The sequence below is a fragment of the Eulemur rufifrons genome, chromosome 24, assembly GCF_041146395.1.
Source record: "Eulemur rufifrons isolate Redbay chromosome 24, OSU_ERuf_1, whole genome shotgun sequence".
Taxonomy (NCBI): domain Eukaryota; kingdom Metazoa; phylum Chordata; class Mammalia; order Primates; family Lemuridae; genus Eulemur; species Eulemur rufifrons.
Genome location: NC_091006.1, coordinates 31,528,439 through 31,553,607, shown reverse-complemented (window position 1 = coordinate 31,553,607; position 25,169 = coordinate 31,528,439). Strand labels below are relative to the sequence as shown.

The 25,169-nt window shown below is 43.7% G+C and overlaps 1 protein-coding gene across 1 annotated transcript in view; it reads right to left on the bottom strand.

The window, feature by feature from the left end:
- KDR (kinase insert domain receptor) overlaps positions 1–25,169 on the bottom strand; it is a 43,511-nt gene that overhangs the window by 1,749 nt on the left and 16,593 nt on the right. Inside the window, exons 12-29 of the mRNA XM_069457058.1 lie at positions 24,555–24,663; positions 23,358–23,699; positions 21,067–21,213; positions 20,592–20,723; positions 17,810–17,916; positions 17,246–17,381; positions 16,765–16,869; positions 15,338–15,451; positions 14,674–14,762; positions 13,919–14,072; positions 11,934–12,031; positions 9,583–9,705; positions 9,318–9,429; positions 8,981–9,080; positions 8,471–8,576; positions 7,217–7,368; positions 2,092–2,191; positions 1,516–1,601 (exon numbers count right to left, since the gene is read on the bottom strand). Of these exons, the coding sequence (XP_069313159.1) occupies positions 1,516–1,601; positions 2,092–2,191; positions 7,217–7,368; positions 8,471–8,576; positions 8,981–9,080; positions 9,318–9,429; positions 9,583–9,705; positions 11,934–12,031; positions 13,919–14,072; positions 14,674–14,762; positions 15,338–15,451; positions 16,765–16,869; positions 17,246–17,381; positions 17,810–17,916; positions 20,592–20,723; positions 21,067–21,213; positions 23,358–23,699; positions 24,555–24,663 (2,312 nt within the window). The remainder of the gene's footprint in view (positions 1–1,515; positions 1,602–2,091; positions 2,192–7,216; positions 7,369–8,470; positions 8,577–8,980; positions 9,081–9,317; positions 9,430–9,582; positions 9,706–11,933; positions 12,032–13,918; positions 14,073–14,673; positions 14,763–15,337; positions 15,452–16,764; positions 16,870–17,245; positions 17,382–17,809; positions 17,917–20,591; positions 20,724–21,066; positions 21,214–23,357; positions 23,700–24,554; positions 24,664–25,169) is intronic.

Below are 25,169 nucleotides of genomic sequence, written 5' to 3'. Positions count from 1 at the left end.
TTCCCAACTCCATGTGGGCTGTAATCTCCCTGGAGACTCCAGCCTCCTCTCTCTCCCAGCCGTTACTCAGCACATCAAGTTTACTCCAGCAATGTCTATTTTCAGGTACTCGCATGAATTAGTAGTTGCAGATAAGTCCTCTTATGGAGGTCCAAGTCTCCCAAGCCTGGGATGAGATGAAAGGCAGTTCTTCTGAGTTATGCAAAGGCTCCGACCAGTGGAACATTTTTACGGTCTCGCAGATTGACAAGTTTGTATACAATGACAGGAGCCAGAGGGCCGCTGTCAGGATATTCAAGGAAATTGGGATGTTCTGAAAGTTCACTCGTGCTTTCCCCTATTCCATCAATTAAGGGATTACAAGGTATGTGTATGGTGTTAATAAAGTTCTTGAGCAACTTTAATAACTTAAAGCATGTGTGCGATCAAGCCAGACATGTCAAACACTGCTTTTTACTCATCAAAACCACATTCTTTGGAAGGACTAAGGACCCCAATCACTCAGCAGCAACTAGAGAATGTTTTCAACAGCCTGGAATCATGACAGACGGTAATCATGTCAAAGCTTAGAAATGTACTCTGTGTTGATCTAAAACTTCAGGATTTACATGTTCTCAAGCCATGTGAGGGTGTTTTTCCCCTTTAATAGGTATTTTACCCAAATTATTCATATTAAAAACTGCAAAAGAGGATTTTATGAACTTTGTGTTCGCATATGGTTTAAGATACTTCAAATAACTAGAAATATAATTTTTTTAATCCAATCCCAATAAAACTAGTTTAGGTATCTCAATCAATTGCATGGTCCCTGGTACATAGTAGTTGCTGAATAAGTATTTTTTTGAGTCATTAAATGAAAGATCTGATTGGCTCTCACAATTTCTTACCTTGGGCCTTAAAGAAAACAATAAAATTGCACAATGGCATATTTTAATTTTTTTGTGTGTGTATCACTCAAAAACTCATGAGTATCCCATTTTATATAACAGATTATATCAAATTCTTACTTAGAATGAGCCCTCTAGCAAATAAATTACTACTCTTATCCTCTTATTCTTATAGATATTCATGTATTTGTTAGGTTAAAAGCAGGTACATCTATTCAAAGCAACTATAAATTCCTACTGAACCATATAGAGGAGATTATATTCAAAACCAAATTTAATGCTTTTCCCACAATTTCCCACAATTGTTTTAGGGATTGTATCTAATGACCTCTTTGTTATTTAGCAAGTACATACAAACCACTGGCCATAGTAAATATGCTCAGAAATTCCCTAGTATTCATAAATTCTCATAAAAATTGACCAAATCCTCTAATTTATTTCAGTTTACTTTTTAGATTTGTTGATTTCATTGTTTTGTCGGTTTCAATTTTTCCTTAGGTGGATGGATGCTAATTTCCCCAACCAATAAAGACACTCACAAGGGGAAATCTGAGCTTGCACTGAAAATCCTAAGTTTCTTCCAAAAATTCCTGTTGAAATTTGTCTATTTTATGGAGCTGAGTCTTACCTAAAAGATGGAGCTAATTTTGTTCTGTCTTCCAAAGTTTTCAGCTCTTCTGAGGCAAGAACCATACCACTATCCGTCTGGTTGTCCTTTTTAAGAGACAATGAGATGGCACAGTTGATTGAGTGTATACACTGACCAACTATTTAATGAAACTGATTTTTAACTCATCTATCAGACAATATGCTCCAATGGCCCTCAGAGGAAGGTAAAGGTATCAAAGCCAAAAACTGCATGCTACAAAAGGAAGCAACTGCTTCCTGTACGTAGACTTAGGCCAGGGAGAAGAGAAAATTTATAAAGCAGCAGCTGAGGATGCCTGTTTTCATCCCTCTTTTCACAATGATACTATTCAGACTTAGTGAAATTGGGCATAAAGCTAGACTATCTTGAACCTTGGACCCGGGCCTTTAGTAGTAAAAACCAAAGTTCCATCTCCATAATGACTGCGGTGACACATACCTTCAAGGACAGCCTTATAATGAGGCTTCAAGACTTTAATGCTTAGGCTAATATTTATCTAGCTAGTGTTTCATCCTTTGTATTATTTCTGAGACTATTTTTAAAAGATGTACTTACATCTGGGATTACTTTTACTTCTGGTTCTTCCAATGGGATATCTTCAAATGTTTTTACACTCACAGGCCGGCTCTTTCGCTTACTGTTCTGCAGATACTGACTGCAAAAGAACAAATATTTATATTTTAGTGGTGGTATATTTGGCTGCAGATACTACCAGTGGTACCTAAGTTCATTATCTTTCAACCACAAGTTTAAGAGCAACCTTCAAAACATTCTTTGGAAAAAGAAAAACAAAAAAAAAAAAAAAAAAAAAAACAGAATCTTTCTCTGCTAGCACACATGGAAGGCTTAATTTCCTGTGAATGTCCATCATTTAAAAGTATAATATAACTGAGGAGCCCAGATGACCCCCGTTCCTCTGAATCGCAGTTCTGAGATCCACTGCTGCCCTAAAGACAACAGCGGCAGACTGGGTGATCCCCTGCCTTCTACTTGGCTTCCTGATTGCATGTGATTCCTCCACTGGGCTTTGGACACATCAGCAAGAGTTTCACTCCAGATCTCTCCGGCCATCTCCTAGGAAAGTTTTCTAGATAATGCTCACAGAACAACCATTCAATGAAAGATGGGCAGAGGCTAGCCCTTAGCCCTGTAGGTCTCCCTAAAGGATTCTGAGCCCAGCAGTGACCTAAAGACAACTCCTCCTTCTACATGTGACAGAGGCTTAGTGTGCAGGGGAACAAGGGCTGAGTCTCACTGTCCCTTATTTTTGGCCCCCCGAGCCGCCTGTCTCAGGAAAGGGCAGTGGTTTGAAAGTCATAAGATATTTTGCTTATTTCTGAGTCTTCCACTGACTACAGGAACATGGGAAAGTCATGAATATTTCTGCGTCTCTGATGCTCCCATTTTAAAAATGTATTTGGCAATAGCTATCCCTCCCTAGCTCACTAAGATATTGGGAAAACAATGTGGCAAATGTTGGGCTTATTGTTCTTAGAAAGAATAATGCTCTATCAATCAAAGCTTGTTTTTCTCCTTTCAATTCCAAAGGGTGCCAAAAGGGACTCCTTCGGGAGTCCAAAGAATAAGACTTGTCAGACAACAGATCACCTCTTTCTTGGGAGATGCTCCTTCCTGGCCACAGGGCTTTGGGTGAGTCTGGGTGATCTATCAAAGTCACTTAGAGCTCAAGGGGAGAGAAGAGAAGTCCTTTTCACAGGAAGGAATGGAAAATACACTCTTAACTCTTATCCCAGCCTACTTTCTACTACAAGTAGCCTTCTGGGACATGCTGCATAGACCTGGGGCCAAAGAAGGAGAATGGAAACTAAATCTCTCTCCCCTCCCCCTGGAGGCTGGTTCTTCCCCTTACGGAGAGGAGGGAACGAGGTTTACCAGTGGCATCCTCACTAACGAAGCTCCACAAGAAACAGGACAAAATATACAGGGATCAAGCAAAGCCCACTTTCTCCGAGGTCTAGTCCCTAAAAGTAGTGGCTGTCAAGAACTACTGACACTGCAGTCACTCATTTTTTCATTCGCTCATTCAGGAGCCCTGATTAAGAATGTGCCACCTGCCAGGCACTGTGCCAGGTGTTCTCTAAACAGCATCCCATGGCATCGTCACGACACATCTCTAGGGATGATTATTATTATGCCAACTTTTTAGATGAGGAAACTGAGCACAGCAAGTTTAAGGAATGAATCCAAAATCGTCTAGCTAGAATGCTTGCATTACTCTGTGGAGGGCAATGAGGTGCCATGAAGGAATCTAAGCACGACACTGACAAGGTCAGATATGCCTTTAGAAAGGTGACTCTGGGTTGAGGAGGATAAGACCAGAGGGATGCCACACTTCTCTGGGAGGAAGGAGGGAAGCCTGACTAGAGAAAGAGAATGCCTGATTTCAGATTTCAGTGGTATCTGGGGTGTAGAATCAACTTGAGCTGGTGAGCTTGGGCAGTAATTCAGCTGCCTTAGAAAGGACAGCTGCTTGAGTTCTGAGTCCAGTAATTTGAAAAATGATGTGGCCCTTCCCATCGGACAAAGCATTTGCACAGACATTGTTGCATCTACTCCTCACAAGACTAGGAAATAGGTCTTTTTATTATTTCCCACTTGCAGATGAGGAAGCCAAGCCTCGGGGAGAAAATGGCTAATAAAGGGTAGAAATAGGACTCAAACTCAGGTCTTCAGACTCCAAAGCCCATGCAAGGTTGGTTTGTTTGTTTTCTGTTTTTTGTTTGTTTTATCCTACTCCACATTGAATGCCTTTAAGGAGTCTCAGGAAGGAAAAGGAAGAAGAGAGCAGCAGACAGGATTGTTCAAGTCTTTATTAAGCAGCTACAATGTGCACAGTGCTGTCCTGGCTGTCGTGTGTGCACTGACCGTGCAGTAGGGGGAGAGTGCGGGTAAGTGTGGGGTATGAAACTGACCAGAGGTGGAGAACGGACAGTCCCACTTCAAGCAGTCTAACAGCAGAGCCAAGTTCAGGAACATATAGCCAGCAGGCTGTCCCAAGCATCAATCTACAAGAGGCATTTAATCATCACTAGCAATTAACCAAAATGAAGAAAATGGTATGTACCGAAACCTTTCTCCGAGAGAGAACTGCAAAGAAATCTTTGATAAGCTGCTTGGAGCGGGAGGTGGAAGTCCCAGGGGAAATGACAGAGCAACCCCAGATGGTCCCCAAACTGCCCTCAAAGAAAGAGGAGTCCAGTGGCCATGTGCTTTCTTGCAGGAAGCATGCAAACTTGGGGCCAGAGCTGATCCACAGGGGAAACTAGAGACAAAACTAAGTCTAGATGTGCGTGGTCCTTCCCCCCACGCTTCTCAGCCTCTTCTCTAAATACATGCTGAACAAATATTTTTAAAATGGTTCAAAGGGGCAATGACAAATCATGAGGCCAGTTCCCACAGTGATGTCTCTGTCCAGCTCTATTTATAATGCCATGGAATTGAAAATTACAAGGAGGAAGCAAGTGAGAACGACGCCTCCGTGTTTCTGCTTGGCTGGAAATGAGAACGAGGATAGAGCAGTCCCCCTGAGAGGCACCCCAGCCTCATCTCCCTCTCCCCGGAGACGCGTAACCACAGGAGAGCATCAGAGTGAAGCGTGCCGGGTGCAGATGCCTCTATCTGCCTTTCTTTGAACCCAGATGATTAGAAGGTGACTGGGAGTTTTATTTTTATAAAAAGGAAAAAAGGTGGAGGGGGTTGAGAGGGGATGCGGACAAAAGATTCCCATTCCCATTTTATTTTTCAAAGAACAGCTGGATAAAAGAGAAATTGGACTGGAAAACCCATTCAAAAATCACAGACAGAAAACAGGAGCCAGGCCTGGGTCAGGAGCACGACGTCACATTTGTCCACGCTGCTGGGGATAAATGTCAGCAGTCCTTTTTTAGATCCAGCATCATGGCTGGCACATCCGTCACACAAACGTGACTTGTCTCCTGCTCTGCACCGTGTGCAAAGCACCCAGCGAGCCAAGAGGCTGCCGGCTTGGATCCTCACTCCAGTTGGTCACAGAAAACACAAGGAATATAGTTCAGGACCAAACGGCTTTCTGATAAAGGAGAGGCCAATAATAGTGTTGCGGGAACAATTATCACACCAGGAGGCCGAATGAACTTGAACTAGGAATTCGTCAACATAGGAGTGGAACTGGAGTCTCATTTCACGACTCTTTCTCTCTGACGGCCCTCCTCGGTACGGGAGAAAACAGCGCTGAATTAGATGTCAGAGGAAATGGATTCATCTCAGGGGCGTGACTTTAAGCAGCTCACTTAATAGCTGTCTTTTATTGAGTGCTTTCGAGTGCTGGGCACTTAGAAATACATTCTATCATGTAACTCTCCAAACAGCCGTTTCCAAACAGCACCAGTGGTCTTGCCTCATGTCACAGATAAGGAAACTGAGGGAGAGGGTAGGGGATCTGCCCCAGTCACACAGCTGCTAAAAGGCACACTTGGGAGTTCTACTGACTCTAATACCTGGATAGAGCTGAGCCTCGTGTTCAACTGTACATCAAAAAAAGACAATAGTTTCTCCTTTGCCTAACTCTGAGCATCATCATGTGGGCAAAATCTGAGAGTCTATGGAAAAGTCCTTTTAAAAATGCCACATGCTTTTACATGAAGGGAATGGTCAGCTCACTTGTTGGCTTCTAACCGTTCTAAGCTTTCCTCTCTCATCACGGTGTTCGTGCTGCCCTGCGTGACTCCAGGGGGCACACAGTCCACCGGCACCTCCTCAGCATCCCCTGCGATGCGGCACCCCGGCCAAGCGCCCGGCACATGGGAGAGCTCCTGCCCCCTCCTCGCAGCCACCACACTCAGGAGGACAGGCTGGACCCGGGCCATCAGGGGTTCCAGGCGTTCCAGTCAAAGGAAGAAAACACCCAAAGGGGTTGGGAAGGAAACAAAGCAAAATGAAGTAGTCCCAGGCTTAGTAAAAGGCAATTTTAATATCACATTGCAGAAACCCGTATCAACTCCTTCCTTATGCACAGGTGCTGGGAGAGAGAAAAAAGAAAGCTGCCTTCAGAACCCCTTGACAACCCAGGAAAGGGCTGCAGTGCATGTGTTTCAAATAAGCCCAGACGTCCCATTATGCAAATAAAATGCTGAAGATCAGACTCAGGAGGGGCTTCCGAGACACAGTGTCCAGTCTAATTCGGGACTCAGATCTATGGCGTGCTGTTTCCCCGCCAGAGAGCCCTAAGTGTGTTCTCATATAGGCACAGAACTCTTCCTTCCTCAATCTCTTCTAAGCCATTTAATTCACGTTAATAAAAGCGTACATGGGGATGATTTAAATACAGATGTCTCTGTAAAACCGGTCTCTCTTTCTGGAGAGTAACACACTGTGGCATTCCAGCTATTGCAGCTGCAGGGCTCAGGATTCGTAAAGGAAGAGCAGTGGCAACAGCGTGGGCTACAGATGGGAGGAAAGTCACCTACCAGCCTCCTCCAGGAGCACTCACCTACCAACCCTCCTCCAGGAGCACTCACCTACCAACCCTCCTCCAGGAGCACTCCGCTTTATGTTAGTGTCAGGGCTAAGGTTACCCAGAAGTGGGATGCCGCAGCCTTAGACAAGGTCTTCCTTCCACTCCCCCTCCCTGAGATGGCCTTGAAGCCCCCCTGCCCCGGGGGATGTCAGCCGTATACAGTACCTGATTCCTGCTGTGTTGTCATAATGGAATTTGGGGTCACACACTTCCTCTTCCTCCATACAGGAAACAGGTGAGGTAGGCAGAGAGAGTCCAGAATCCTCTTCCATGCTCAAAGTCTCTGATATTGGAAGAACAATGTAGTCTTTGCCATCCTGAAACAATAAACACAGCATACTATTGTTGTGGCTTCAGTCCTTCAAGAGTCTTTTCATGCAAACAAAGGCCACAGGGGCTTCTTGGCTATAGGGTGTGTTTTCATATCTCAACAGAGAACATTAAGACAACATTAAACATGGCTTGTCAAAAACAAAAGGGCACTTGAAAGGGATGTGTATACTAAGGTCTGTTAAAGGAGAGGACTGAAAACGAGGTGGGTAAGGAGACCACAGGGAACTGTGCTTACACTGCAGACAAAGCAGGCTGAGGTCAGATGTAACAACACGACACACAGAGCTAAGAAATCATTTCTTCACAAAGCCCTGTCTACACGAGCCAGGCCCTTCACAGGGCATGGCATCCAAGTTTAGCCTCCGCATTTCAAGGCAATGGAAAAACTGATGGCAGTCTAAAGAAAAGCAATAAATAGGTAGGAAAATGGGTCTTCTGAGGAAAGGTTGCACAATTTAACATGACTTCAGCAAGGGAAAGAAAGAAAGGGCAATTTGATACCTTTAAATGTTTGGAATGTTTATTGATAAAATCAGATTTGACCCATCATCGTCCCCCAGCTGTTCAAAAGAAACGGAGGAGGACAGTGGCATCTATTGGGGTGAGAGGTGTTGGCTGTAGATAAGTAACTTTCTAATGGTGAAGGCTACAACTCTCAAATCCTACAATGGAAGTTATTGGGGGGGGGGTGGTCTGAGATTTTACCAAGGAAGAAACCACCTATTTTGCATAGTTTGGATGTATTTTTGCCTATAGAATTTATTAAAAATTCCTTCCATTGTTGATATTCTGTGGACAAACCAGATTCTTTTTTTAAATTTTAGAAGAGCACGTGAAGACATAGCAAAAAGACAAGCAGGTAGAAATAAGAGTGATCTGCTCCCAGGTTATAAATTAGGTTCTCATCTGCCTGAAAGGGTCATGTCATTACAGCTCTTAGAAAAGCATCACTGCTCAGATGCAGAAGAACACGGCTCCCCATTCGGTGGCCGAGAGGACGGCATGGTGGCCGTGCGGTTGGGCGGTAGGGAAACTCCTTGACACCTGGGTGTTTCTGTAGACGTGTCTCAGATGGAGGTCACAAACCTGCTGAGCATTAGCTTGTAACAGATTCCCCAGATGTTCCACCAGCTCTGAAAACGTGGGTCTCTGGTCGGGCTCCCCATGCCAGCAGTCAAGCATAGTCTGGTACCTGCGGACACAAAACACTGATGTCACGAACTGCCTCCTTCCTCCTGGATCTGAGGCTGAAAATAAGCACTTGAACGGGGAAGCATTTAGAGAGAGCCCACCGTGAGTCAAGAGGCACAACAGGCAGACAATACTACACGAGAGACAGAGCCCTACACTCGGAGGCTCAAGTGTGTACGGAAAAGAAAACATCACAAATCAGCACCTAGTAACAACTAACTGGCTGGCGCGGGTCATAAAGTGCTGCCATTTTTAGAAGCGATGATTGCACTTGAGATGACCAAGAAAGGCAGAAGCAGGACACGAACCGGGCCACGGAGGAGGTATATGTGCTGGGAAATCTTCCAGGCAGCGAGAACTTGTGAGCAGAGGAAGAGAACAGATAGACACTTTCTAAAGTCTTACATTTCCGGTGTGGTATAGTCAGGGGCCCTCATCCTAGTTCCTTCTTTCAATCGCCTACAAAATTCCTCGTCGATCTTTACCCCGGGATATGGAGAAGCACCTAGAATAGAACAGGGAGAGGACATGATTTAATTCGATTTTCTTTTATGGAAAGCCCTGAGTCTGATTCTTGCACATCTTCATCTCCTATATATGTTGTTTGTCTCCTTTTAGATTTTACAATCCAAGGCGTCCAAGAAGTTTCACCTGACAGAGGTGAAGTACAGGAGGGGAAAAGACACCAACTTTTATCAACCTATTTGGAGTCTAGATGGAAGGACAAAAAGAAGTGACTTACCCAAGGAAAATATTTCCCAGAGCAAAACACCAAAAGACCACACGTCACTCTGAATTGTGTAGACTCTGTCAAAAATCGTTTCCGGGGCCATCCATTTCAAAGGGAGGCGAGCCTGAGAGGGTAGAAGACAAGGAATCAGAACGTAGATTAGCAAGAATCTGAAGAAAAAAACTTCTTTTATTCCAGAACACAGGTCCTGAAGTTTGCTATGGGGAGTTTGAATTCTATAACTTGATAGACCACTGGGTTCATCTTTGAAACTTACATCTCCTTTTCTGACATAATCCGGGTCTTTATAAATATCCCGGGCCAAGCCAAAGTCACAGATTTTAACCACGTTCTTCTCCGACAAGAGGATGTTTCGAGCCGCCAGGTCCCTGTGGATACACTGCAAAGAGAATTGCGTTAGGTCTCGGCACAGCTGATCTCTTTTACATCTGTCGTGACCTCATGCTTCAAAAAAAAAAAAAAAAAAAAAATCCCACATCAGAAAACCAACGATTAACACGGACTGGGTTAGTATCTGTTATCAACACTTCAGGAAAAAAGTCTGCGAGCTTCGTGGAGACACACATCTGCTTATTCCATAACCAGCCCCAGCCTTTGGTGTTAAATAATTTAATTATAATACGATAATGGAGTCATAAATAGACTTCTCTAGGACACAATTAAAAACGTGTTTCTGGTCACATCCACACATCCCTTTTGCCTGGCACCATATATGGTTAAAAGTGTGTTATTCTAAGGAGGCCCCAGAGTGGGATTTATTTTGAATGAATGCACGGAAATCAGAAACAAGAGCTCTCACTGGTTTGGTGCTCTTTATCATTCTCCCCATTCCATATGGAACTGAAGCCGGACCGGCTCTGATGCACCATTCCCAGTGGGGCTCATTCTGATCTCAAAGTGTTGGATTATCCTAAAGGTCTATTAAGGCAATTTCAGCCTATCATGAGGCAGATCCAATTCTCCAGTGCACTAAAAGTAAAATGGATTCACCTTGGCTTTCCTTCTATTCTTTTCAGCTTTCCGTGTCTCCTTTCTCCGTATCTAACTTCCTACTACTTGGCTGCTTTAGTTCTACATGATGAATTTGTGAGAGAATAAGAATCTCAGGGAACATGACAAATGAAGCCAAGACTTAGACGAGAATTCTCAAGTCAGTGTAGGAGTGATCGTGTGGGCTGGCGTTACTGACCTCCCGGCCACTCACAGCTGTACGGCACTCTCTTCTGAACAAGGCATATTCAGAAGCACATTGTCCAAAAAATAGACAGTACTTTCTAATGTCCCCTCAACCGCTTTTTGAGCCCAAGAACCAAGTGGTATTCAAGACATCACCTGGCAGATGCCAGGGAAATTAAAGGATTCCCTCTCCCCCCACCCCACTCCCACCTCCACGCTCATTCCCTTCCTAGTTGCCAAAGGAACCCTGACTAAATGGTGAGCTCTGGCCTTAAAATAATAATAATAATAAATCATAATCTCCAAGAAGGGCAAAGGGCTTTTCTCTTTGGAAAAACCCTGTAAAATCCCAGTTCTCCCCCTTCCCCTAAGGGAACACAAGATCTACCAAGCAGATACATCTGAGATCCTGACACTCTGAAGGCTGTGAGAAGCTTTAAACTTCAGGGGGGAAAAAAAATGGGTTAGAGATTTCATCTAATTTAGAAAAAACAAACGACAACAACAAAAAAAAAATACTTAAGTCTTTCCTTCCCCAGTAGGCTGTGGCAAAATACATTGTTAACTGACAGTTTTCCTGAACCTTCATTTGGATTTTTCTTCTTTAATGTAAAATTATGCATTTTTACCCTTTCCAGAGGGGTGACTGCGACCAACCCCGCTCGCTCCCTCCGTGGTGTTCACAACCTTTGGGATATTTGTCACTTGTCACGTCCCCACCTCAGCCTTTGTTTGGCCTACTTTTCTAATTTTAGCTCTTTTAATCGCTTTCATCTGAAGCCTGTCCTTCCTGGTTTCTAATTATACTACTAACAAATACTTCTGATGGATGGTCATGAATGCAAAATGAATTAACAATAGAGACTCTCGTGCTGAGATACCTGTGAGGCTCAGTCCCTCTCCTCTCCAGGTCACTGCTCCAAAGTCACATTCTCAGTAAAGCCTTCCTCGTCCACTTGTTTTAAATGGCTGTGTACACACACACACAAGCATAGGCACACACACTCGCATCCCTCCTGTGTCCTCTGTAACTGTGTCCTGCTTTATTCTTCCCATAGCATTTACTCCCATCTAACCTCCAGTGGATTTTACTTGTTTATATTGTTTATTGTTTGCTGCACCCTCTAGAATGTAAACTCCCTGCGGGTGGAGAGCTGTGCCTGCTGGTTCACTACAGTATCCTGAGTGCTCAGAAAACCACCCAGCACTTCACAGATGCTAGATAAGTATGTATTATACAGATTAGTTCCATGAGCTCTTTAACCATCCTTAATTAGCAGAAATAGAGCCTCCCTGGTAGGGCTCTGTTAAGAGTCCTAAAGGTGATGAATGAATTATAATCCCAAACAAACACCAATGGCTGCCACTAGATACCTTATGTCCACACCTGTGATCTCAAGAGACAGGGTCTTTCCCCAAAACCTGGCTTACCTTTCGTGAAGCCAAGAACTCCATGCCTTTAGCCACCTGGAAGCTGTAACAGATGAGATGCTCCAAGGTCAGGAAGTCCTTATACAGATCTTCAGGAGCTGTCCAAAGAGGCAGGAGGATGGAGATCAGTATTTCTACCCATTAATGTGATTTCTTTCCAAATTTGCTAGAGTAATGAGCTCTTCAAGACTTGGGGGTTAAATTTCAAGAAATAGAAGCAGAGAATAAATGCCTCTAACTTCTGTAATTTGCAGAATCTCAGTATCATTAGCCTTCATCATACCCCTTAGGGAAAATACTGGTTTTTCCATTTTAGCCAAATTGAACCAGTAAATCCAGGAGGTAGAATAGAGGTAAAATTGGCCTAGATAACAGGGAAAGAAAGAGAACTTTTTCAAATTCGCTGTTTTAAACTATTGTTTTTTTGTCATGTACTCAGAGGGATAAACAATCGTTTCATATCAAGAACTCTAAAAATAAAACAACAATATTCAGGGTCATTGGATCTTTTCTCCCCAGGCTTTGTCCTAGGACAGAGACCAAAGGTCAAACTATAATCTACAACGGATAACTAAAAATATCCAGAAACGTATTTTCTTCTCTCACTTTCAAACTTAAAAAGTGCTGTAAATACATTAAATCTTGCCTCCGAGAATGTTTTTTCCTTCAAGGATGTGAATGAGAGATAACAGGAACATGGAGAGAAAGATGAATTTACGTAAAGTAGTGGTATTTACTTCAGTGCAACTGGTACAAATAAACACCAAGACATTAATGGGTGTTTCAAAATGATCTCTTAACTTTGGTCAGATAAGATAAGACTTATGGCTTCTTTCCTGGAGACAAATACCAGCGTAAACAAAAACTTAGTTGTAATAATAACCTCATAAGTATTAAAAAGGCTGCGAGCCTTTCTCTCAACAACTTGTTATGCTCAGGTTAAAGGCCTCTGAGTGAACAATTAGTGAAACCTCCGCGTTTCCCAAAAGAAGAAATGGAGGCAAGATTCCAGGCCAATGCCCTTTCCGCTCCAACATACTACCTCAATCCCTTAGGTTTAGCTCACTGGCCACTATTTTTTGAGAGAAGGAGCAGATTACAGACAGCGCCACTCAGTGTGGGTCCAACTACATGTGGCCTAGACAACCCCTCAGGCACTTCTAGACCAAGTCCCAGCCTCACCCCGCCTACTCAGCTTCTAGGGAAAGAAGCCAATTGTAAGTTCTCTCAGTAGCCCCAAGTCAAGGAAAACAGAGTGGGTTTCTTGCATTCTGTCCTGATCAGATTCTTCTAGACTCATGCCTCAAGACCAGCCAGACGCCAGGAAGCCCCATCTCTCTCTACACCCACGGGGCTGTCCCTGCTCCTTCCGAGGGAAGCAGATACACAGTGTGTCCTGGAGCTGGCTGAAGTCCTAGACGTTAGTCTGGGGCCGCAGCGCCGAAGAGCACTAACATTTCACTGGGAACATAACTGAATAAAGATGAGTAGATGTACCAAGACTCCGCTGAGGAAGTGTGGCTGGAAGGAGGACTTGATAAGCCACTTGGGGTTGGGCAGAAACAGCAGATGGCTCCTACACTGCCCTGGGGAAGGTGGGTATGATGAACCGAGAGACTCCTTGTGTGCCAGGGAAGCATGCAACGTGGGCTGCACCACTCAGGGCCATGGCACTGTGCCTCTCCCACTAGCAATGCCGAACCGGTACTTTAAGAGCATTGGTGTGGTTGCTGCCCACCGCCTAGCCCACCCATGCTGCCCAGATTTCTCAGGCTGGCACTGCCCTGCCCCCCAACCCAGCCCACTGCTCGTTCAGGGCTCCCACGCTCCACTTCTGGGGAGACTGGATGGAGGCGGGCTAGAAATTCAGGTGTCCTTCACATACGAGGTAGTATCAGCCTTTTCCTATGACCAATTCCTCGTGTCACCCTGTCTACTCCTACAAGAGCAATGGCGCTAAGCATGGAAGAAGCAATGGCAGGTACCTTCCTCTTCCTCTACGTCGCTGAGGGATTTCTCCTCCACAAATCCCGAGCTGGCGGAGCTCTGACTGCTGGTGATGCTGTCCAAGCGGCGCTTCGGATCCCCCGGGATCTCCCCGACATAGTCCTTCCCCTGACGGAACCGTGCCCCTTTGGACTGCAAAGAAGCAAAGGAACAAACAAACTCCTTGGATGCAAAACGGGCTTCCAAAACAAGTAAACTGTGGAAATAATTGAAACTATTAAAAAGCAGACAGGAAGGACATCCATTGCAGGGGCACGGAGTCTCTGGGCTGAAATTTGGCGCATGTTTTGTACATAATAGGGTTTTTCCCACGACACCTAGTTCCTTCTTTGGCTTCAGGAGATAAATGCCCCATTTCGAGTTGCCCTCAGACCCACTTCCAACATTCGGGTGCTTTTCACAGAGGGTTTGCACTCCACGGGGCCAAATACGGCTGGGGGAGAGACAGAATGATCCAGAGCCGTCCTTCCCTCTGCCCTTCCCTTTCCTAGATCGTACTCGCCTTCTCCCCAACTCCGGCACTCTATAATGGGTCAGTGGATGAAAGTCACAAACATAAAACACAACCAGCATCTGTCCCGCAGAAGGTACAAGAGAAAGTGACGACAGCCAAGAGGTACTCTGAGATTTCCACAAGTTCCTCCCCGAACTTCAACTAAAAACCTAACCTGGACCCCTCTGAGTTTTCCTTCATTTCACAACACAGCCAGAGTTGAGTTAGGAAATGACATACCTTGTAGGGGACAAATTCATTTCTCTTGCTCCTTAAGTAAGTTGATAGGTTTCCAAACTTGCAGAATTCCACGATCACCATGAGAGGCCCTGCAGACGGCACAGCACGGCGAGAAAGGAAAATGTGTTTTCACTCATGTTTCGCACTGAGTGCTAAATTTATTGATGAACTCAAAAACATGTTAGATGCAGGATCCAACCCTTCACTGGGAAAGGATCATGGAAATCGCCTGGCCCCAATCCCCTTCTGTTGTAGCTTTTTCTTTTCCAGAAGGCAATTTTACAACAAGATTAGCCAACATTTCAGAAGAAAACCCATCTACTTGCTTCTCGGTGCAATCACTTAAGAGGACTGCATTTTGGGGCACACTATTCTTAAGTCCTCTGCTTTCAGATTTTTTTGAGAAGTTTATTTTTCTCATCTGAACATCTATTACACAGTGGCAGACTATATCATAGTGGTGTGACATTTTTTAACTCAGAGGAAGTTTTAGAACAGTTTATGATGCCCATTAAACCTCCATGAAATCTATCTATATCTAGGAATCTGCAAAGTATTCTCAGTTAAGCAAATCAAGGCCTTGGGAGTTAGGTGGTTTCCCTCAAATACTAGCGGACAAGCATGTGTCACAATTAGGCCACCCAAACCATCCACAGTGACTCACCCCCTGGCTTGGTACAGGCACCTAGGAGGTTGACCACATTGAGATGGTGGCCGATGTGAATGAGGATCTTGAGTTCAGACATGAGGGCTCGGTGTTCACTGTGTGTTGCTCCTTCTACAAATACAGGGCGAAGAGGGAAATCACCGGCGTGGACATTACCTTAGGATGACTGATGCCCCTCTCTCCACCGCACGCCACTGTGCAACTTACCCTTCACGGTAATACAACCGTGGCCTCGCTTACAGCCTAGTGCATTTCCTCACAAGTCAAGTATACATCCTATTTTCTAATTTCAAATAAAATTCATACTTTAAGCAAAGCCAGAATGTTCGATATTGAAAGGAATCCATTGTGAAGTCTTCTACAAAGTAGAGGCTACATCTGCAGTGGGATCATGCCCAGATTCTCTTCTTTTATAAAACTAGATTTTCATTTTTCAGGTTTACTATGCTTGTTAGGGTCTGATCGTTTCAGTGCTTCCTCATAAGGAAGCAACACCATGTATTAAATATCCTCGTGTTTCAGAGGCTACACTGAGTGTTCCAGCCGGTCTGTGCCAATCTGTTCAGGCAGCTGGCAAGGCCAATTGGCACAGGAGGCCGATAGCACTGAGACCATGTGTCTGATCCTGCATACTCCGCTACAGTCCCCTCCAATTCGCAGGCATGGTCCACACCTCAGGCCCTGACGAGCCGCCTCCAAATTACACACTCCCTTGGCCACACAGAGAAAAGGCAAAAGGAGAGATGGCTTCAAAATGCACGAGACCTCTTGGCAACGGTTCAGTAGCATTGTCTTCATCAATGAAAGCACATCACAATTGGAGCAAAAAGCTTTATATGTCTCACTTCCCAAAATTAAAACAGCCAGACCAGAATTCCATCACTGTTAGGACTAATAATTTTTTTATAAAGCTTTTCATTTTGTAGAAAATCACCCATAATCCTTTTTTCCTAGCACAATCATTCCTTTTTGGAAAATTATCTTTTATATATGAAAATCTGTTATATATTCCAATTCTAGGGAACATGTTGTTTTCGCATTCTATTTTCCTTTCCATGTTTCTAGATGGTCTATAATTATCTTACACCATAATCCACTAAGAAGTAATTTTAATATAACCACAGTACTTTTTTTCCTATAATCAGGGCCACTAAGCACAACTGTGTTAGCTGAACCTTGCACGAGGGCACCCAGGCAAGGGAGGTGAAACTCCTCTCCACCTTCGCTTGCCATATCGTGCACCCTGGCATGAGGCTACAAGGAGGATCCTTTATCTGCTTTGCACCAGGGCATTATGTAAGCTGGTCACATGTGTGGCTAGTGGGCCCACCCAAGGGCAGAGCCACTGATACAAGCCTTGAATCATGTTTAAAGACTGGATAAAACAGAGAGAGAGCTACATCACCATACAATTTTGCTTTTACCTTTCAACATTTTGACGGCCACTGTCTTGCAAGTTGCTGTCTTGTCAATTCCAAAGGCATCTGCTTCAATCACTTGGCCAAAGGCACCACGGCCAAGAGGCTTGCCTAGAGTCAACAAGAATGGCAACAGCAAAATAGACTTGGATTATTATACCCCAAAAGTGACATGCAGAGATTCCAGCTAGATGGGGTGATCGGACCTCCCAGTTTAACATGGGTAGTCCACTTTGCTCCCTTTTCCTGGCTTGATATTTAATAATTTCCCTTTCACACTCTAAATGTCCTGCTTTGGAGGATTATTCAGGGACCCTACTTCTAAGTGGCTATATGAATGATTACCCAAATTTAAGAGATGAAATTAAAATTTCTAAACCAGAATCCAACATCTGAATAGACTAGGTTTGTCATCATCCTAATGAAAGAAGAAATGGCCTCGTAAACCCAACATCAAATTATTAATAGTGTCAAGTGCAAAACGCACCCAGTTTCAGCCGGTCTCGGGGAAATTCCCACTTGCTGGCATCGTAAGGCAGGCGTTCGCAGCGCTCGTCCAGGGGCAGCTCGTCCGGGTCCATGACGATGGACAAGTAGCCCGTCTTCAGTTCCCCTCCATTGGCCTGGAAAGTATCAATCTTTCCAGTCACATACACCCTGTTGTTGGCCTGCTGTTTGTGTGCTTGTTATTGTGGTTTGGAGGAGCCTCATTCCTGATGTCTCATTTTCCAATAAAACTCACAGAGTTTGAGAGTGGTCCTATTATAATCCTGCTCCTAGTGTCCCTTTATCCCCCAAAAGAGCTCAGAATTAAGTTTTTAAATCTTAATTACACTAGACAGTCCAAGTCCTTTTCCCCTCTAGTGGCTTCTAGCAATTAAAGCCCTGAGGTCCAGCCAAAAGAAAGTGGGCAAGAATGTTATTGTATTGAAATAAAAATGCCCCCATTGAGCCAGTAACAATGGGAAGAAACAACTCAAAGAACCCCAGTCAGCTTTCATTAATCATGAAAACCAATGTGCTTGAGACAGAAGAGAAATTATTTTGTTACCCGCTTAACGGTCCGTAGGACGATGACAAGAAGGAGCCAGAAGAACATGGCGATCACCGCGGTGCCTACTAGAATAATGACTTCCAAGTTCGTCTTTTCCTGGGCACCTGGAAAGACACAAGCAAATGTGCATCAACAGCTGGAAATTTATATCTTTTGATATAAGATGACAAAGTGCAGCATTAGATTAAGATCTCTTGAAAGTCTCAGAAAATTTGGAAAAATTCTAGCAGATAATAGTCACACACCCCTAACTTGGATGGGGTCTACAGAATTCTTAATGGAAAATTTAAAAGTTGCCAGATATGTCACAAAAACTTCCAACAATAAAATCTTCAAGTAATTAAGGATATAAGTATTAATGTCTTAAAAGACAAATATAGAAAGTGTTTAGAGAAAGAACAACCTTTGATGGGAAGAAAACAGATCATGTTCTACAGAGAAGAAAAGTATTTCTATTTCAGGAAAATAAAAGTCTGGTTTTACACGGATGGTCAACGTTTTGAACTGTACAGTTTGTAAAAGTGTCGTATAAGAAATCAAGCAGAGAAATGAATGAAATCCTTTAACCAGAGAGCTACAGATGACCACATACCTACTATGCATTCATCTCTTTAAATATATCTTCCCACTTAATCTTTTCAACCCTTAGTTTTTAGATGAAGAAACAGAAGATCAGAGAGGTTAAGCTACTTGATGGAGGACACAGAGCTAGTCGGTGGTCCAGTCAAGGGTTAAACAAGGTCTGTCCAACATGAGCTAAAAATTACATACGCTACCCTGTCCCTGTGTGGCAAGAGCCTGAGTGAGGAAAAGCGAGAGAGCTGAGATGAGCACAATGTGCATGGCCTGTTAATAGGAGTTTCAAGCCACTTGTGAAAGAAAAAAGAGATAACTAGAGGTCAGCAAAGAAAACCGCAGATGCTCAGGGTTCCAGAGGACGGCTTTGAGCGGGAGAAATCAAACGCAGAAGGAGGTTTTCCACTAAGAGTGATTAGCGAAGAGGTGATAAGGAAGCAATGACCACTTGGGGGTCTCCCATCAGAAGAGTGCAGGGCGGATCAAACTGGCCCACAAGCTGTGAGAACGGCTCCCCCCGCCCCACACCCCACACCCCCTGCAGCCTCCAGAGGGCAGAAGATAAGTAATAAATTAGTTAGCAAAATCCGAGTTAACCGTTCATTGAGAGACGAGCACCAAGTATGCTTGGAGTGGATTTTGTTTCTTTGGTGGTCCTAGCGAAGAAATTCTCTACTTACACATAGAGATTTAAAAGTTCACTTCTACGTAGAGAGTACAAAGTGCAAAGAGTCCAATTTTATGTGTAAATACTTTCATATAACATTTGGGAGTCTTCCTTTCTTAGTACTCTCTCCAGGTAAGAAGCGAGTACAATGTCTGTGCCAATGTTACCTAGTTAGGCATCTGTAACTGGCTGCAGACAGCTAACAGGTGAGGCAGAGCACCAGGGAGAATCTGGACGTCCTCCCAAGGATTTGCCCTAAAACACGAATCACTCTGGAAATGACAAAACCGCCGTGCCCTTTGAAACCTTTGTTTGCAAGCGCAGTTTATGAAATGGTCATAAGCCCACAGATTTGAAAGCACATCAACATATCCAGATGCAATACTTGGCAACATAGATTTGACAGCTTAAAGGGACCAAAATCTAGACTTCGAGAGACAGGTTAGGATGAGCTCATAGAAATCCCTCAATTCTCCCTCCCATCACCCTCCTTCTTCCTCCACCTCGCATACCATTCCTTCACCCACACAATGCGGTGTTATTGTTCTCCTGGCGGGTTATAAAAAACACACGTAGGAATACACTTCTTAAGATAAAATAGTCTGTCACAAATTACTTTTCCTATCCGAGAAAATGCCAGATTTCACATCACTCCTGCACACACACACAGGTTTCCTTTCATATTTATTTATTTTTTTTTTTTTTTTTTTTTTTATTTATTTATTTTTTTTTTTTTTGAGACAGAGTCTCACTCTGTTGCCCAGGCTAGAGTGAGTGCCGTGGCGTCAGCCTAGCTCACAGCAACCTCAAACTCCTGAGCTCAAGCGATCCTCCTGTCTCAGCCTCCCGAGTAGCTGGGACTACAGGCATGCGCCACCATGCCCGGCTAATTTTTTTTTCTATATATATTTTTAGCTGTCCATATAATTTCTTTCTATTTTTAGTAGAGGTGGGGTCTCGCTCTTGCTCAGGCTGGTCTCGAACTCCTGAGCTCAAACGATCCGCCCACCTCGGCCTCCCAGAGTGCTAGGATTACAGGCGTGAGCCACCGCGCCCGGCCTTCCTTTCATATTTAAACAAAAATTTTCCATTTCAGAAAAGCAATGATCTGTTGTTCACAAGTGACTCTTAATCATCTTTGGTCCAATGAAAACTCTGAACCCTTGTGACTATTGGATAGCATTTACCTTCATGACAAGGCAGCGATTCTAATATTTTTCCAAATAAATACAGAGGTATCATTTCTATAAGTTAATGGAGCCATGCAAACAAAGAATCGGGGAGAGGTGGATATTCATCTTGCCTGGCTAAGAATTTTTCCATAATGAGAACTGTAAGGATAGGAAATGTGATGCCAGCAGAATTAAAACAACATTAATTACGTTTTCTGGCTAAAAGAATACACACTTGTTGCAGAAACTTTACAAAGTGTAAAAGAACATTAAAATCACCTGTAGTCGTCCCCCCCAAAGTGCATGGGTGTATGTAAGGCACAAACTAGTCCTAGACACAATGTGTCTATGCTTTCCCACTGACCTTCTATTATGAAAAATGCTTCCACTTTTGCACATCCCAGGACACTGCATGCCTGGCAGGTGTAGAGGCCTTCGTCCTCCTTCCTCACTCTGCGGATAGTGAGGTTCCGGTTCCCATCTTTCAACACAATGCCTAAGACAGGAGGAAAACGATTATTCTTATTTATAATGATGTGATCTGTGAAGTTTTCCAAAGAATGTCTTTAAAACATAAATGCTGCCCTTCATCTGAGGCCATTATCTAACTTTGAAGAGTTACATAGGATCTACTGCTCGCTGATCTCCCATGAGGCTTCCATGGGAATTCAACAAGGCTCCAACCCTTCCGAATCCAAGTCTATGAAACGAGCCAGACCATACACACTAATGCTGCTTTTCTTTTTTAACCTTAAAACAAATCAAGAAATGATATGCATTTTAGGTGACACCCCTGGGAAAATTCTGCAACCAAAGAGAGACAAACAAGTTCTACTTACCTGAGTCTTCTACAAGGGTCTCATTGTCTTTAAACCAGGTAATCTGTGGAGGGGGATTCCCAGAGGCTGTGCATGAGACCTCAATGGTTTCACCAATATTTGTCGTCTGATTCTCTAGGTTTCCCGTGATCGTGGGCGCCACGCGCTCTAGGCACATAAAAAGAAAATCATGGAACATGTAGTTATAACGTGGAATGATTTTTATATTGGTAAATTTTTTAGACAGTTTAAACTTAGTAAATGGCAACCTGTTGAGTTGCCAAGCTGAAAATACACAGAGGTTGATAACAGCACCACTGGCCACAGGGCAAAGCTAAATGAAACAAGTCAGAGCAGTTGAGAGAGATTCCTGCGTGTCTGTGAACATTCAGAGCAGTGATCCTAGCTGGTAATCACATCACAAAATAAAGGTTCAGGGTCACCTTTATAGATTTTCCCTTTAATCAGACATGGCTTCCCCAGGAGAAAACTTGCCTCCCATCAAAGTGCTAACCAATGATAGCCTAGAACTCTGCCATGTTTTTCTTGGAAAGTGCCAAACGTCAGTGTAATTCAACAAAGAATACCGTGTATTTATTTGACAATTTTTACAAAACTAATTTATATAATTTTTGTTCTTCACTATCAATCTCATGTGACAGGCTGAACAGGACTATTAGCATTATTTTACAGGTGAAATAACTGCAGTTCAGGAAGGGTTAAACAACTTGTCCAAGTCCCTATAGGTAAGTAAACAGTTGAACTGTTTACTGAATCTGCTGAATCCCAAAGACTAGTCCAGTGCTATTTCCACTAAAACACAAACAACCCAAACACCACCACTCTCAGGAAAGTCACGGATTTAAAGAAAAGCCTGTGAGTATTTGTTTAAAGGTACAGGAAAACTTCAGATTTACCCTTTCCCCAAATCGTCAAAGTGCTATGGAAGTATCATGTCCAAATCAACTGAACATCCAAAGGAATCGTGCTGAAGAAATCCACTTTAATGCTGTAGCGAAATGAGATTACCTCGACAGTGTGCTACTTTGGGGTTTAAGCAAATGTACTGGACTCTCGCCTACTTCCAAGAATAGATTTTAGGAAGAAAGTTCGGAGTCCTTACAGAAGCAAACCAGCTAGCTGTAAGCACATATTTCCTGAGCATGGCGAGCCTGGGAGTCCCCTCACAATCTCTTTCTGAATTCTTCATTGCTCGGAAACCAGACCAGACACCAATGGCCATACAAGTACATGGTCATATAGGTGGTGTGATTTGCAGGGTCCTGGGGATGATGTTACCTCAAAATATCTCTTCCTCGGATATTTGAGTCTTAAAGCTAGCAAACCTTATGCTGGTATCTATCAGAGGATATCTTGTAAAATATGCCAAGGCCTCTGAGCAAGACGTTATTCCCCTAAAACTTTGGTATAGAAAAATTCACCTGGGCAGTTCCCCTTCCTAACAGTAAAAAAACAGAGGACACATACATACATTGTAGGAACTGGGAAGGGACACTAAAAGAAGAAGAAAATGGAGAGAGATGCCACAAAGAGAAACTCCCAAATTTGCCTGACTGCCCCAGAGGCAGAGCTGTAGCTGCCCAGTTTTAGCACAAGGCACAAGGTTGGACAAATTGTAGAGAGTTGCTCCATGGGGAATTCACAAAGCTATGGGCTCACTGAAATTACCATCCCATTGACCTTGAGCTACAGTTGACCACATGGGATGAGCCAGAGGTATAGGCAGTGGGTGTAGTACCCTTCCCATGGCTCCTCTAGGTCCTAAACTCAGCCCATCATCCCACTCTTCACACAGCAGGTAGTATATGCTTCCATGTTCCATGACTAGAGCTACAGCAAGGAGCAAAACAGAGACCAGTCCCTGTCCTCGTGGACACAGAGACCTCACTGTGCTCAGACTGCCCAGTGGTTGCCTGTGCTCTCATCCTGCCCACCTGGTTCACCACTGTGGACTTCTGGAACTCTCCTAGTTCATAGTAGGCATTCCACAAATATATATCTATTTAAATAAATAAATGTCCAAGAATAAGGCAGAAATTTCCCAGTTGCAAGCTAATACCTTGCATATACCTTGCATATACTTGAGTTACTCCATCATCAGGGTTAAAAGGAACCAGGTTATTTTCTTTTTTTCATATATCATTTCACCTTTACTAGCTTTTTTCTGCCTCAAGGACTTTGAGTGAATAAGATAAGTGTATTCCAGTCTACTTCATAAGCCCCTAGAGGACAGTAATTTTGGCACAGCACCCGAAAGCACTCCGTTTAGGGCATTCCAACTGCCTTCCTACCTAGGACTGTGAGCTGCCTGACCACACAGTGTCTTCTCTTGGTCTTCCTGTCTTGAGCAAAGCAGACGTAGTCTCCTTGGTCCTGCAAGGATGCATTCTGGAGCTCCATGATCAAAATGTCATTTGTGCTGTTAGAGAACATGGTGGCATTCAATTTCCAAAGAGGACCCAGGTTCTTGCAAAGAGGCGTGGGCAGCTCTCCCACGTGGATCGGCAGAGCCTGCGGGCCAACCTTGTACCACGTAAGGTTCTCAAACGTCGCTCTGTCTGCACTGCACCACAAGGACACTCTCTCCTGCTCGGACGGCTGGGTGCCAGGTTGCAAAGTAATTTCAGGACCCCCTGAAATGCAAAGCCCACAGTTAGAGGATGGTGATTTAACTTGGTGCAGCACAGTATCGTTTTCTTGCTGCTTTCAGACTGCTAGAAAGTACCAAAAGAAGTGGAGCTCTAGCGCTCTCAGACGATGATAAGGAGACAACCAAACTAGATGATCCAGGTCCCCAAAAATGTACTATTTGACCAAAATGTAAATGAATTCCCCAGATATTTATCACATCTCCACAATGAGCTCTAAGCACAGTGTTGAGGATAAGAAAAAAAAAAAATCCAAAGCAGAGCATCTAATCATAATATAGAATTTTTAAAAACTTAGTTCCTCATTAACAGATAACATCAATACCTTTAAAGCTACATTTATTCTAACCAACTAGCCCAGATAAAATATTTTATTCAGTAGAGCTGGCTAAGCTTATCCATAAAATTAAAATGCATAGGCGAGATCAGCAGCACTGGCCGGGCACGGCTCCTGTGCCACTCCGTTTGCCTCCAGAAATGCCAACCGCATCCAGCAGCAAGCTCACCAGGATCTACTGCAGCTCAGTTAGCGTGCACTGTGCCAGACTCTGATGACCAAGACATAAACATGACACAGAACTTGTGGCTTAAGGCATCTGTGCAACCATACTCTCTCCAGCCGGAGGTACCGACGTCACACAAGCCCAGGAGATAGCAGAGGAATTATGAATGTTTAATTTATGAACATTTAATTCATGAGTGAAAGCACCAATTGTCAATCCAAGTTCTCTTCCTAAACGCCATGCCCCTCACTTGAGTGGCAAGGACAACAGAGAATCCCACAGCTTACTACGCACTGTTTGAGTGACCCAACCCACCCCTCCAGAGAGGTACACTTACTGGTCACATGGAAGGGGATGACCCGCTCTCCTCTCCCGACTTTGTTGACCGCTTCGCATTTGTACAAAGCTGACACATTTGCTGCTTGGATGATAAGGGTACTTACAGTCTGTGGGAAAAAAAAAAACAAATCCCAGGCCGTAAACAATGCGGGCTGTGTTTGTGCACATGCATTCAGACTCAAATCCAGCCGTCTCCACAACTGCTCCACTGACCACCCTCAAACTGATACAATTACAGGTTGAGCAGCCCTTATTCAAAATGCCTGGGACCAAAATGTTTTGGATTTGTTTTTTGTTTTTCATTTTTTGGAATATTTGCATTATATCCTTACCAGTTAAGCATCGCTAATCCAAAATTCATAATGTTCAAACGAGCATTTCCTTTGACCGTAAGTGTCGTGTCAGCACTCAAAAAGTTTTAGATTTTGGAACATTTTGGATTTGGGATTTTCAGATTAGGGATAGTCAATCTATAATTATGCTGCTGTGTAGCTCAAAGAACATACAAAAGGAGCTTTGGAGACTATGAAATTAATGATGTGTTTTAATATAATGATATACATTTTCTCCTCCTGTTTATAAAATCAGAATCACTGTACACAGACGTATGATT